The 15,445-nt window shown below is 40.5% G+C and overlaps 1 protein-coding gene across 3 annotated transcripts in view; it reads left to right on the forward strand.

Annotated features, from left to right (window-relative positions):
• The window catches only part of SLC38A5 (solute carrier family 38 member 5), a 42,726-nt gene extending 28,472 nt beyond the window's left edge, over positions 1-14,254 (forward strand). For all 3 annotated transcript variants that reach the window (XM_007435372.3, XM_088137848.1, XM_025171285.2), the window contains exons 12-16: positions 129-229; positions 3,470-3,594; positions 4,678-4,822; positions 8,718-8,821; positions 9,268-14,254. In XM_007435372.3, coding sequence (XP_007435434.1) covers positions 129-229; positions 3,470-3,594; positions 4,678-4,822; positions 8,718-8,821; positions 9,268-9,372 — 580 coding nt within the window. In that variant the 3' untranslated portion in view covers positions 9,373-14,254. The remainder of the gene's footprint in view (positions 1-128; positions 230-3,469; positions 3,595-4,677; positions 4,823-8,717; positions 8,822-9,267) is intronic.
• The last annotated feature ends 1,191 nt before the right edge of the window (positions 14,255-15,445 follow it).

Raw genomic sequence — 15,445 nt, forward strand, 5'->3', positions numbered from 1 at the left:
ATGTTGCGTTTTCTTCTGAATATTATTTGGCTTCTCCTGGTTTGGACTACCTACTCACTCATCCCGTCTGTGAAGGAATTGGAGACCTAATAAGTTTTAATGGAGTCTGAAATTTGTGTCTTCCTTAGGGCTTCAAAGCGTCGAATGCAGAATGTAGCCAATATCTCCATCCTGGCCATGTTTTCCATGTATCTGATGACAGCTATCTTTGGTTACCTCACCTTTTATGGTAAGGGACATTCTTCCCAGGAGGTACTATTGAGGGTGCCACTTAATTCTCTTTCATACACAGGAAAGGAAGAATTTCCCTCTCTGCTTCATCTCCATGGCTACCAGAGGTATGATGCTTCCCTTGGTCCTATGTTAACATGACATCTTTGTTTGTAGTCTTTCTTTTTATATATGCAGAAGACAGACTGGAAATATAAAAGCAAAGCATAAGCATAAGGCAATAAAGGACAGTTAACATCTCCTCTGATTAAAACATCTGATGGAACTGAGAGATATTCTTAAATCTTCCATGGAAATCTTGGAAGGAAAGGTTATTTGCTGCCTTTGCTTCACCTTTCTTCAAGAAGCAAAAATATCATAAATGGCTCCTCTCCCCTCTCCAGTTTACTCCTTTTAGACTTAGTCCAACTCTAACCCTTGCAGCCACCCAAGAATGATATAGGACAGCTAAGTATAACTTGAGGCCCAAGGGCCAATTGTGGTCCAGTAGCAGTCCCTAAAGTAGGTACATTGGTTGAGTGTTGAACAAGTTGGTCTAGTTTTACTGGACCTCAATGTAACGGACTTCATATCACAGATCAAATTTCTGCTGTGATTTATACCATTTGTATGATGATGCCATTATGCCAATGAGATAAATTACATCCTTTGGGTCCATTTATGTCCTTTGCCTCATGAATTACATAAATCCTCATAATGCTCTACTCTGCAATTCAATGGACATTAATTCCTGAATAATTTAACCAATTCTGTCTCTCCAGTTAGCTCATGAACATGAGAGGCCTCACTTGTATTGTAATATAATTTTTAATGTCTCAGGAAACAAAATTACTGTACAAATAAGAAAAGATCGTGGTAACTGAATTCAGCCTAATTGAAAAAAATACTTCCTTTGTTCTGAGCCTGTCTTCTTTTTGGACTGCAGCTTCTGGCATATTACTCCAAACTTAACTGTGGCCCTCACTGGTAATTGGTAATTGCCTGTTTGCCTACCAGAAGAGTGTGCTTTGTGCCTTTCAGCCTAATTTCAAGAGCCCTCTGCAAAATAACAGTTTAGGCTTCTTGTATGAATTCTGAGCTCCTTCCTTGCAGCCTGCTGTTTGGGAGAAAGAAAAAGGAGTACTAAAATGGAAAATAATTATTCCCATCCACTTAGCCTTTGCTCCTACCCACTGGTTCTTACAGCCCTGTCCATCATATGTCCCCCTGAATAGATGTCTCTTGAGGGAAGTGGCTATTAGTTGAAAAAAGGTAGCCCTTTGCTGGCCTACTGTACCATGAGGGATAATGATTGGGATAGTGAATACCGTACCATGAGGGATAATGATTGGCTTGGGCAGTAGAGGTTGGGAGGGGGAACAATTGGATAGTCTCCTCAGTCAGTCCTCCTTACTTGCCCTAACTGCCCCTCTGTTGGAGGATGAAGCTGAGAGTGCTGTGCAGAATATCTTATGTCCTCAAAATAAAGTACTGTCACTTCTCTAGGTGGGGTGCCACCTTTTTTTCACCCCCAACAGCAGAATGCTTAAAGTTAAGCTTTTTTTTTTTATCATTTTACTCTTTAAAAACAAAACAAAACAAAACACCAACCTTGTCTAGGGATTAGGCTGAAGCAGGGGTGGGAGATATTTCTCAGCTAGCTTCTGTTTCAAACTCACAAAACTCTTTCGCGTCACCCTTGAGAGAAGAACGAATTCACATTTGCATTGGTTGACTCGGGGGTATTTCAGAACAGGCTCTGCTTCCTCTGATGGCTTCCACTTCCCTTCCCTTGTAGGAACTTATCTGGAAAGGAGATTAATATTTCAGAAGTATGTTTTCAGATTCATCTGTAGAGATGTGATAGAAGATGTTTCTTTTTATGTTGGATATGCAAAATATTTTCATATAAGTGGCTGTGCTTCCCCCATTGACATCTTTTTTCCATGCAAAAGCTGAGATGAAAGGAGTGCATATGCCACAGTTTTTGAACATGCAAGCAACAGGATAAAAATACCCTCTAGGAATGTGTGCATATCATAACTGTCAGATCCAGTGGCAACATGACCTGCTCCAGACTGTTGTTTGCAAGACATTTCTTGTTCTGGTTGTTTTCCATGCTGTTCCATCCTAGGACTAAAGGTGGCACACAGGCTGAATTTCTTTCTTGGGGATGTTTCCAGTTGAACCATTCCTCACTTTACCAATGACAATATATTGTCCTTTTAGAGGAGGACAAGAAACACACTGTAGATCACTCACATCCACTTTTCATAGACTTTGCAGTGGGACATTCATGAGCATTAAATGAAGTATACTGGTGTCTATCATTCCCCAACCAAAAGCACACACTTCTGAACCTTGCATAGCAAGAGCAGTAGTTGTGTTTTTAAAGCTTGTATCAAGAAAATTTACATTCAAAATGCCTTGCCTCTGGGGAATTAATAAAACAAAGAACAGCAAATTCAAACAGGACATTTGGATTTTAACAACATTCTTGAGCATAGATGAAGAACAGTTAGGGGAACATCCATATACAGCTACCATATATTAAGGCAGTTGGAGTTCTAAACCATTTACACATTTCATCAATATTTCTTTTTAATGCAGTGGACCAGCTGAAATGGGCCAAGCTTGCACTGATTTTCAGGGCTGGCAACTATATGATCTTAGTGAAGAAGTAAAAGACTAAAGAAGGGCAGAGTATGCAAGAGCTACAGTAGAAGATGTGGTTGTCTGCAGCTCTTGTAAAGATTCCATGATGTGATCTGAGCCTCATCTGGAAGTGCTGATGTCTGAAAATGCTCTTAAAGACCAGGTTTTATATAAAAATTACAGGAAAGTTAAAGATCTGGGAGTTTTGTTCTCTTTTAAAAAAATCTTATAGCAAGAGAGGAGTAGCCTTTTAGTGGTCAAGGATCGTAAGTAATATTGGGGTAATATTGAGGTTGAGGCAGAGAGCCACAAAGGGATTGGGGTAGCATCTCGTATGTCAACAAGGCTCAGTTTGGAGAGTTTCTTTCTTTCTTTGTTTAACAGTGATTGCATACTTCAGGGTTTGTGTGACAATCTGTTCCTCATCTCAAAAGAGTGGAAGCATGTGCTATCAGTTTTCAGTAGCTTGATCCAAAGGGGATTCCACAGACCCCCAAAAGGAAATTAAGGGAGCACCTGTAGCTCTGAGGCCACAAGTTTTCCACTCCTATTTTATAGTCGCCTCCTTTCTGATATCTAAATGCCTCCCTTCTGCTTTTGGCAGGGAATGTTGAAGCAGAGATGTTGCACACATACATCAGAGTTGACCCTCTAGACAAGCTTATCCTTTGTGTGCGATTGGCTGTACTCCTAGCTGTGACACTCACTGTGCCAGTGGTTCTGTTTCCGGTAAGATCTTTCTCTCCCCTTGTAGCACTGAGTGGCTTACCACCACTACCCCTTAATCCTAGGCCACGGAGCTCTGTGTGATCTCCCTCTTCTGCTCTTAATCCTACCCAGAGAACAGTGTCAGATTTGGAGCTGGCAAATTTAAGCCACCACTGATCAGAATGGACCAATGGAAAAGACTTTGCCTGAACCTTTATATTAAATTTTACTGTGCCTAAATTTTGGGACACAATAATTAAATATTCTTACCATGTTTACTCCTGCTTTCATTTCCCATCTTATTTCTACTCTGTAAGTTCTTTGGGGCAAGGACCTTTCCTCTTGCTCTTTGTCATGAGATTGACTTTATAGAAGTAGCCAAAAGGCTGAATGGCATTACATAACTAACAAAAAGCAAGTAACCATTATAGTTTATTACAGTGATACAAGCAGCTTTATATAGGTTATCTCCATGCAGTAATCCTTATGGTAGCTCTGCAGAATAGGCTAGCTTGTTACCTGCAATAAGAAATGTGGATGGAGAAGAAATAATGAAGCTTGACCAGCCCAAGTTAACTATGCTTCCTCTGAAGTGCCGTAGGTCTAGGGAAGGGATTGCCCAGGACTGTGTTTGGATAACATACTGAACCACCAACTAGTAAACCATAGCCTAGCCTATGAACTCAAGTTATCTGATTTGTGGTTTAGCCCAGAAAACTGGTATCCAGGTAGTCCTTGCTTTGTGACTGCCTCGTACAACGACCGCTTACAGTTACAACAGTAACTGTGACCAATCCTCGCATTTATGACCTTTGCAGGTCTGTAAAGCAAAGGAAAGCTGACGTGAGATCATAAGCACAGTCGTGGTTTCACTTAGCAACTGCTTCACTTGATGACTGACTTGCCAGTCCCAATTGTGGTCACTAAACAAGGACTACCTGTAATTGCGTTAACTACGGTTCAGTTAACCATGGGTAAGCATATTGTATGAACACAGTCAGTGTCTCAATAGTATGCTTCAGTCTCCATGTAGACAGTTGCCTATGTGCCCTGATGTAAAGCAGATACTTAAGTCTCTTTGCTAAAGTCATCCTTTACTCCTAGATCCGCAGGGCCATCCAGCAGTTGCTCTTCCCCAAGAAGGATTTCAGCTGGCTCCGTCACATCATCATTGCTTGCAGCCTGCTTTTTATTGTTAACCTCCTTGTCATTTTTGTGCCAAACATCAAGGATATTTTTGGAGTCATTGGTAAGCATGGGTACTTCTCTCCTGTGTGAGGCTGAACTGTAGCAGAGAATTTAGTGTAAATGCTATGCTGGGTTTCTTCATGGGCTGAAGGAGCAGAACACCCAGCAACCCAGTTCTAGGAACATGTGGACAGTCTTTTCCTTCTGAACTAGCACGATGCATGTAACAGTTGAGTTCACACATTGCATTGATTTTAACTATGGTTTGTCGAGTTTAAAAAAACACATTGAAAATCTTGTATATGTTGAATATAGAAGTCTTTGCCTAGCATTAAATGACAGTGAAGACAGTAACGAGGCGAGACAGGCAAGGTGTTACACAGTTATAAACAATGCAGTTAGTCCGTATTATACTCTTTCTTGCTACTATCTCTCATTTCCAAATTTTGCTTCCCCTGCTCACAAGTTTTCCCCCATTTTGGGATTTTGAAAGCATGTTTGCTAAGATAAGTACACATCTGGAATGTGGAGGGTAGGAGCAGCTGGTAAGGTGATGTTGAGTAGAAAAATGGGCAACAGGAAGTGAATTTAGGATTACTCCCCTGCCTCTTCTTCTCTTCTACTCAGCCCCATTCCCTAGAGACTTCTTTTCTTTTTAGTTACTCACACTAAGTAAATTGCTGAAGAACTGATTTGGCCAGCTGTTTTTTTCTTTTCTTTTTTTCCCCATTTGGAGTAGATCTGCAGAATTCAGAAAGTTTTGGAAGAGGGAAACAAGCATTGTCACCTGCAGATTCATGGAGGTTCAGGCCTACAACTACATGAGTTGCCTGACTTTGGCAACTTTGTTCCCTGTGCTCCTCCTACGTGCACCTGCTTAGCAAATAAACCAGCATTTCTGTCCACTTGAGTTGTATAATCTTTTCATATCCATTAGACAGTTGTCTCCTGCGAACAGGAAATCTCCTTCCTGCATTTAGATGCTGAAAGTTAAATGTAGGTAAATTGTATATATGTTTACTAAAGCTGCCCAGGTGTAATTATGGAACTTGGATTTTTAAAACATAGTTCAGACTATTTCAACAAGGCCCAAAACAAAAAGTAACCCAAGAAGTGAATGGGAATCCCAGTAGCAGTTGAGGACTTAGTGCCCCTGCCCTGGAAGTCATCCTGGCTCCTCCCCGCTTCCCCTCCCAATATAGGAAATGGGGCTTTGGAGTTGGTAGCCTTTGCCTCCGGAGGAGATTCAGCTTTTAAAAATAGCTGTGTGCTGGAGAAATCTGTCTCATTTCATTTTATGGCTCTGAGCTATAACATTTCACCCAGAAAAGTATTAGGATCAGATGGATCCAAATACTTGCTGATTGAAGACAGGTAAAACATTTCAACAGGTATGAAAAGATACTATCCTACTGTACAGGAAGCTTACCAAATCCATCCATTGGTTCTTTGAGTCAGTATGATTTATAATGGCTGGGTTCATGCATCACGTCAAACCAAAACTAAGCGAACCACATAATGGCTTGGTAAAATGTTTGCCCTTAGTTATTGTGGTTTGTAAACAGTGGCTGATGGCAGCATCAAGAGCCTTTCAGGCTTCACTGGTGATTTTCAGTTGTGTGTCATTTTGAGGCTGTAAAAACTCAAAAACTGTAGTATATGTGTAAAATACACTTAACACTGTTTAAAAACAAACAAACTACAAATCCTATGCTCAATCTGAAACAGGAAAAAAAAATTGAAAATTCAATCCCTGTCCACTGACAAGTTGTATGTATTCCGTACAGTACTGTCATCCCCTACAGACAGCAACCCTGAGCTTCCTCATTAAGTCTAGCCTCCTGTCTTTCTGATTTATGGTATAGTGCTGACTGAGGAAAAAAAAGGAGTTGTATATTGATTTATGGTATAGCATTATTATATATAGTATAAGAGGTACAGTGTTGCAGTTGTCCTTTATGGCTAATTTGTAAACCATGATTTAAAAATCTTGGCTTAGTAGTTGACTGGCAGCATTTCTCCAGGGCTTCAGACAGACCAAAGTTTGTCAGTAATACCTGGAAATGCAAGATTGAAACATCTGCATGCAAAGCTTGCCCTCTACCTCTCTGCTGCTACCTCTTCCCTAAAAAGAAGCAGTTGCACTCCTGTATATTTATTTATTTATTACATTTATATTCTGCCATTCATTTAGATGCTCAGCACTTTGTAGATAGTACATAGCACTCCCTCCTTTACTTTTCTCCATAATAACAACTCTGTGAGGTGGGTTGGGTTGACAGAGAGCGTGATTGGCTCAAAGTGACTGAGGATGGACTTGAACCTGAGTCTCCTTGGTTATAGTCTAACATCTAAACCACCACACTACATTGGCTCATTGTTATATTTTATTATAATCATTTACTTACTAGACTTATAAAGCTGCTCAACTCAAGCAATTTGACTCTGGATGTCATGTAACAGAAAAAACAAAGAATAAACTAAGGAAAAAAACCCCAAATAACATAAACACATTATATAAATATAAAATGGCAACCAAGTATAATAATAAAAACAACCAAAAGGAGTTTTTAGTCAACTGGACTAAAAACTCATGAGGAAAAAGCCAGGTCTTCTTATGATATGATACGATATGATAATTTATGTAATGCAGCAGCAGACTATCTCTTATAAAATCCAAATGAAGAAGGAGGGGAAGGAAGGAGGAAGTAGAAACCATGGGGAGCACATGGTACAAGATATAACCCTTCCTGATTTTACCCCAGCAAGCTGTTCTCCATTTTACGGTCTTTTTTTCTCCCATGGCTCAAAGTTTAGGATAGCTATTTATCCAAGAAGATGCCATGATATCTGCAATAGTATGGAGGAGCCAATTCAGTGGAAATCTCTCCCTGAAGCCCTCTGTATTTCACGCCCTACCTCCTACCCCTTGGAGTAGCAGCTTGTACTCATTGCCATCACCTGACTTCTAGGGAGCACCTTGCCTGGTGTCCTCCCCTCCTAACCCCAGCATGTGAGAGAGAGAGGGCTTTTACATTCTGTGTTGTTCTCTGGCAATTACAGGGTAAAAGTGGAAAACGCTATTGTGCCATCTCTTGGCCAAATAGCACTGAAGTGTGTGACTAGAGATACCAGTCCTTTCCCCTTGGGAGATAAATCCAATCTCACAGAGAATAAGCAAAATTAAACTTTATTTTTGAAAAAAGATAAAATACTTAAGCTTTTAAGATCCTTTTAAGTCTAGATTTTTAGGTGCTTTTTGGTTAAATATTAAAATACAGATAATCACAATAGACTACAGAGCTGTTCTAGTCTAGGAATCCAGTAACTGCAATTGATTGAATAGGAAAAAGTATCTAACCGAATATATAAAAGTAAAAAAAGAATTCCATCAGACCACAAGATGGCACTGATCTACTACCAACAAGAAAAATCTTGCTTTTAAGAGGCCAGTAATACAGAACCTCTGAATGTTTGGCTCAAGGTGACAGAAAAGACCATGCCTTTAAATTGTGCAGAGATGTAAAAAATATTGCAAGACACATAAGACAAAGGTTAAGGTTGCTAGTGCAATTCTAACCAGGCATTTATTTCTAGCCAAGAAACAGACCCTCATATCAGATTTCCCCACTTATGATTCAATTTACTTGATTTACATTTCAATTCAATTTCTGACTTTTTTGATTTTCTGAAAGTTCCAAGCTTTAATTGGGAGCTGAAGGAGAATGATCTCTGCTTTTTCCTCTCCTTTGTGGAACACTGTTTCTTGGTTGTCTTCCTTGTCCCAACAACAAACCCACTCCTCCTGGAGAGGGGGGATAAGGGCAAATTTGCTTTTGCGTAGTGCCAAAGCCCACGGCTAAGGGAAGATGTGTATTGGGTATGTCTGATGTTAGGGTTGGGAAGAGAGTTGAATGCTGGCTGGCTATTTTCATCATCTGTGTTCTTTCTCTCAGGAGCCACATCAGCCCCCAGCCTCATCTTCATCCTTCCCAGCATTTTCTATATCCGAATTATCCCCAACGAAAAAGAGCCACTACGTTCCAGACCCAAAATCCAGGTATTGGCTATTGGCAGGCAGATGGGCAGGGGCTATACAACATGGGAGTTATACTAGAGAACTGGGTGAAGAATTGGGTAAAGGCTTAGTGCAAGAGGCTAGCAGGTTGGAGTTCATTCAGGAATGTTGTTTTCTGAACTCTCCATTCCCCTTTGAGCTGAGGATTTTCTCAATCTTTAATCATCATAATGAGCTGGTAGTTCTGCACCCAGAAGTAGAATGAAGCAACGTTTGAGGAGAGGCATTTGGAAGCCAAGGTTGCTGAATCCAAGGTGATTGGGAAGTAGCAGGACAGGTGGGATAAGGGGATAAGGGATGTTCTATACTGATCGTATTTGGGTTGCTGGGGGCCGTGGAGTCCTCTTGTTCCCTCCTGAAAGTCCTGTGAAAAAAGAAAAGATGATTCTGAGGAACTATCTATCATTAATTTCTTTCTCCCTCCGCAGGCTGCGTGTTTTGCTGCCCTTGGTTTCATTTTCATGGTGATGAGCCTCACTTTTATCATCGTCGACTGGGTAACCACAGGGAAGAGTGCTGGAGTGAATCACTAACAAACCCCACTCCTGCCCCCAAGAGACAAGGTGGTTCTAACCAGGGAGACCATTCAGTGCCAGAGAAACTGCAGTGCCTTCTGCTGTTTATCCTCACTCATCCTGGAGACACCACAATTGCCTGCCCATCACTTTGGAGAAGTGTTGGAAGGCACCCCTTTGGTGCTGTGGCAATGCAAAGTAATTTGGAACAGCTCTGGGCTTCACTACGGTCCTTCTGAGGCCTAGGCCTCTAAAACAGCCTCTGAAAGAGCCTATCTGTTGCCACGAATAAGCTCCCTTCATTTGCTGGCTCCTATGGTAGCAGCATGATGCTCCTGGCCTTCGTTTTTTTTCTCCCTGGCAATACAGCACCATCACCAACAATTGCATGTCTCAACAAAACCATGTGGGGTTTGGTTTGGGGTTTTCTTTGCCCAGGATGATCGTGCTGCCTCTTGACAAGGTTTGGTTTGGTTTGCCTTTTTTCCATTCTCCTCCTCCTCCTCTTCTCCTCCCCCTTTGCCATTATGGAAGGAATTTCTGGCTGGTTTTTCCTCATTTGTCATTGTACCAAATGGTGCCTTGATGTCTCAACAACTGTGACTCCTTATCCTTTGTTATCCAACATGGAAGTGGGGTCCTGTTCCTGGTTACTATGGAGGCAGAGCCTCGCCTCCATCCACTTGCCTGATATCACTCAGTCTCCTGCCTGATATCACTTAAGACAGCAGCAATGATGCCAGCTGACAGTGAAGGGGATGCCACGCCTGGATGGGTGCGATCGAAGCAACGGACAATCTAATTTATTTACTCGTATTTAATTTGAACCTGGCTACCAGACCAAAGAATATAAATAACATAGCCATCCTGATGCCTATCTAATCCATGCCACGATTCCAGGTTTTTCAGACATAGAAGAGGTCTGGGAATCAAGGGAGGGAGGAGAAATAGGGAGCCTGGAATCCTGGACATCTTCTCCCAGCTCTGGAGGTAGAGTAGAATGGATCATATAGGTACAGTGGGAGACTCAAGGGCTCCCTGGTAGCGGGAGGGGAATGCAGCTCCCCCAAATTGTGGGAGAAGGTCGCTTGCTTTCTCCTATCTGAACAATGCTAGATTTTTTCCTGAGGCCATCCAGAAAAGTTAATACTACCTACACTACACCACCACCTGGTGATTTCCCTTTGATGCAACTCCCTGGGCCCCAGGGATTAAATTTATAAGTGCTACATCTGAATTCAGGATTCCATTACTTCCTATCTGAAAGTTCGGAAGTAGCTGAATCTGCTGCTACGGCTCAGTTAACTTCAAGTGGTGCTGATATGCAAAATGACAAAAGCGTTTACTAATACAATGGCTGTAGTTATACATCATACTTAACCAAGCCAGTTACAAATCTAACGGATGCATTTGCACAATATGCTACACGTGGCTAGTTTTTCATGGTTTAGTATGTTGTGTAAGCCCACCTGGTTAGTTTAGGGCTTGGCGTATGTGTGCAAATAAATTAATTCAGTGATCAGTTTAAGTGTGATACAAGCCAGCAAGGCGTTCCTAGGCATATCCCTTTGGAATTGCCACACCAGATTCTCTTTCCCCAGCATCTGTGCAATGACATCTTAAATCACTGTCCTCCAGTATGTTCCCTGTGTAATTTCTACCTTTTTCAATTCAGAGATACTGAGGTGGAAGTGAGAGAACAATGGTAGGCCAGTTTTACTAATCATGGATCGCCTTTCCTCTGCCCGAACAGGTGTAGTTTTGTTATGTGCAGTGAAGCTACTAAGGAATTTAACATGTAAGGATGCACCTGTATATCTTCACTGTTATCTTCATGGTCACTGACATGTGACCTCTTAATCTTTTAATTTGCACTTTTCAGGATCTTTTGAAATTCTTTTCTCTCTCTCCCTCTCCCTCTCTCCCTCTCCCACCACAATAGCACTTACATGTAAAGATGTTTTAACAAAACAAAATACTGCTATTCCAGCAGAACATGCCACTTTATTTTTATATTTTGAGACATTTATGTGCTATTCACCTTTTTCTATAATCGAATTAGTCATGTTAGAAGGTGTTGTAGTCAAAACTTTGAGAAGGGATGAAAGTCTTTTTTTTAAGTTGAAAGTTGATATGTTCATGTGAATAGTTAGTCCTTTGACTCTGAGGAGCTAAATATCCCCTGAATTGAGGACCTTTCATTGCAGTTTTGCATGTCCCTTGAGGGTGAAACAAAACAATGGTTGGAAACTAGATCTTTTGCTAGGAAGGTTCTGAGCCCAGTCTGACAAAGATATGTTTTCAGGATCACAACCTCTATTCCGTTATTCATCTGTATCCTCATTTTTTTTCATCTCTAATTATTTGGTATCTTTCTACCTTTTGCTCCCCTTCTGCCTGTTATCTAGCTTTTCCTTGTGCAGATGTCAAAAATTGTTCTTGATCTTGGCTGCACAAGTGCTAATACTGCCTAGTTGTATAATTGCTTGCTCACACTTAAAGATATCTTCTTAAATGCACTTATATGGCATCGCTGATAAAAACCATCTAATGAAAGAAAGTCAGTTAGCTTCTAAGGCAGCCTGCTCCACTGTCTGAACTTTCAGGAATGTTCCTCCTAACTTTTAGTGGAAATTATCTTGTAATTTGAACCTTTTAGCTTGGGCCATAGCCCCAGAAAGAGAAAACAAACTTGATCTGTCATCTGCATAAGACCTTTAATCTTGATTCTGTTGAACTGCAGACATAATGGTATCACAAATACCTAGGCTTGATTTTGGAAATGAAAGATGATGGAAGGGTTTCTTTGACCACCCTATCTCCAGTATACATAATGAGTTCTGCATTATGTACATTTATTCTTCTTCAGTTTTTTTTTAAGCTTTTATCTCTTGCTTCTTGTTTATCTGTCTCAATGTAAAGAACTGTTAGGAATTCAGTATTTCCTTTCCATTGAGAAGCTGAGACTCTTGATGGCTTAACTGAATGATACGGGTTCCTTTAGATAAAGTTTGTGCATTTCCCTCCAACCAACATGAATCACACATCACAGCTTTTCTCTGCTGATTAATCTATCTTATTTGAAAAGGAAAGACACTTAGAAATATGTCATTGTGGCACTTACTGCCCAGAATAATATCCATTATTTGTGCTGCACCATCCTTCTACAGTACACGGAGCAGCTGTCTGCCTTTAGAAGTCTACAAATGGAAAACTTAGATTAAACTGGAGGTGGCTTGTATCTTTACAAAAGGATCCATATGCTCAGCAAAAATGAGAGCACTGTTCCAGTGTAGTAATAGTATTAAGGCTGTGCCTGTCAAAATACTTCCCCCCCCACATCTGTAAAGTGTTCATGAATTGCAATGTTGAAAAGTGTGCTGTTTGCAGATTAACAACATAATCCTGTGCATATCTACTCAGAAGAAAGTTTCCATGGGATTTATTCACAAATAAGTCTGCTTAAGATAATAAGAATTATCCCAAGAATTTTAGCTATTTTATTTTATTTTATTTTATTTTATTTTATTTTATTTTTCGGTCATTCTAGGCGGTTCTAGATTTTTTTCAAAATAATCTGCCACATGATTCATCCTGTCTTTTCCTGTTAGAATGCTCATTAGCATGAGAAATTGTTATAAGACTTGGTTCAGATCATGCTTTCCAAAATGTGCTAGAGTTTCAGTTTCTCATATGATCACTGACCAGAATACTCAGTTTATGTAATTTGTATGGTTTATTAACAAGGTAAGCCCCATGTTTTGGTACCTTTATCTTCTGGTACATATCTGCGATCATACTAAGTTCATACATACATACTGAACTTTGGAATTCTAAACAGACTCATTACTTGGAGTGATATTCAATTAACCCTTCCTAATGGTGGAACAAATTTCATCCTTAGAACAAGCACAATGTCAGAATCTGTTTCTGAACATAGGGTAAAAGAGAGTAGAAGAATTCTGAAGTGGAAGTTGGCTTGGGCAGGGTAGGATACAGAAACACTCGAAGTGAAGTTTTCCGTAAAGGGGACATGCTTTGCTGAATCTGATTGTCATATTGCTGCTCATTCCTTATCTGATTCTGAGGAGAAGCAACTTCATGCAAGGTAATTGACCCGTGCTACTTCAAAACTAATGCCACTGATTGTCATGCTGCTCCCATTTAAATACTAAATGCCTGTGCTTTTCGCTCTCCTTGGCTTACCAGCTGTAGGGTGGTCAGATGCAAAAGGGGATGGTCCAAACAGCATATAAAAGAGAGAAATTCACTAGAAAAGAATTGTCATAGCAGCTGTGCTTGCTGACACCCCCTCTTCAGTGCAGCTGTTAAAGTGCAGGAGTCTTGGCCTCTCTTGCAGCCAGCTGCTGCACTAAACGTATGCTTTTAAACATTAGAGGAGAAACTCAGGTCATGTCCCTCAGCAACACCAAACCATAGTTGAAGTGATGGAAGGCCTGTTAGGGAACAATGGTTGATGACTCTAGTAGACATTCTAAGTCGCAAATGGTTGCCTAACAACTGCAGCCTCTTCTAGCCCAGCTGTCATTCAACGTAGTGGGAATGCAGAGTGGGGCATCTGGTTAGAAGCATTCACAACTGACCCCTTGACTTGGAAACCTGATACCTTGTGGGAGAGCTTGCTCTCTTTGCTGACCCATTGAAGTCCACACCTTTTCCTCATCCAAGTGGTTATGTACCTCACTGCAACACTACCCCACTAGGATCTGGATGGCCTCAGCTTTTTTACTTTTTTTCCATTATTTGGGGCTGGCTTTCTGCTTGGGGTAGTAATGGGATCCAGATTTAAGGGAGGAGGGAACACATTCAAAATGTGATATTGATGTAAGGACACAGTATTTGTATAATTTTGGTATTCAATAAAGAACTGTTGACCTTATACTGTGTATGCAATTTGTTTTTATTATTTAGAATAAACTCCTTTATCCCACTTTGAAATGATGGCTTTATGCGTATGCATATGCTCATTTATGTGTGAAAACATATTCCTTTCCATTGAGATACCTACTTCAAATAGTCCTTGTTTAGCAACCATGGTTGGGACTGGCAACTTGGTTATTATGTGAAGCATTCACTAAGTGAAACCACAACTGTGCTTATGTTCTTACTTCAGCTTTCCTTTGCTTTACAGACCTGCAAATATTGTAAATGCAAGGATTGGTCACAAAGTTACTTTTTCATCACATTGTAACTGTGAATGGTCACTAAATGAGGCAGTTGCTAAATGAGGACTGCCTATATAGAAATGGTTTTAAAAGGAGGGGGGACTCCGATTCAGTTGTATCTATTGGATTTCCTGTTCTTCAGCATATCCCACGTTACTGTCCAGTTGAGCACAGGTCTCATTTCTTATATTCTTGGTAAAATGTTTAAGAAATGTTTTGTCTCACCTGCACCCTGCTGTACCCTTCTCAATCCCATATCTTCCTGAAGCCTTTCTGTTGGTTTGTTGTGGTTAACAACAAAGCCATCCTTGGAACCATTCATGGTTCTGGAAAGTCTCCTTTTGCTAGTTGTGACATCACTTAGGTAGGGCAGTAAATTTTGTACCCTCAGACTTGAATTTTTTTTTTAGACAACAGAGACAACGGAGTCTTGAGACCAAATACTTCTTCCAAAAGTGTTTTCCTAGTTCTATCTTTGTAATGATATTTCTCTCCTAGTCTTCCTCACGTCCTTGCTTCATATCTTGGAGATTTGCTAGGCGCTGGCATATAATTTGGATATAGCTAAAGTTTCATCCCTAATGTGAGGGCCTCAGACAGGTTCCACCCAGCTCTGCTGCAGGATTTCCTCTTCATCTTCCCTACAGCATAAAAAACACCCAATTCCTGAGAAAGTATGGGATCATTCTACTAGAGCTGTGATAATGTATCATACTTAGAATCATTGACTGTAACAAAATACCTTGCTTGGAACTTCCTACATACTAAAGTGGTATCTCTTATGATTCCTAAGTTCTTGGTTAGAACCTGGGTCATCAGAAAATATCTAAAGACTGATGTGTATTGTTCATTGATGATGATGATGAGAAAGAAGAAGAAGAAGAAGAAGAAGAAGATTGCATGAT

This window comes from Python bivittatus, unplaced genomic scaffold (assembly GCF_059951505.1).
Source record: "Python bivittatus isolate LINGU-HERP-01145 unplaced genomic scaffold, Pbiv_v1 ctg000220_np1212, whole genome shotgun sequence".
NCBI lineage: Eukaryota > Metazoa > Chordata > Lepidosauria > Squamata > Pythonidae > Python > Python bivittatus.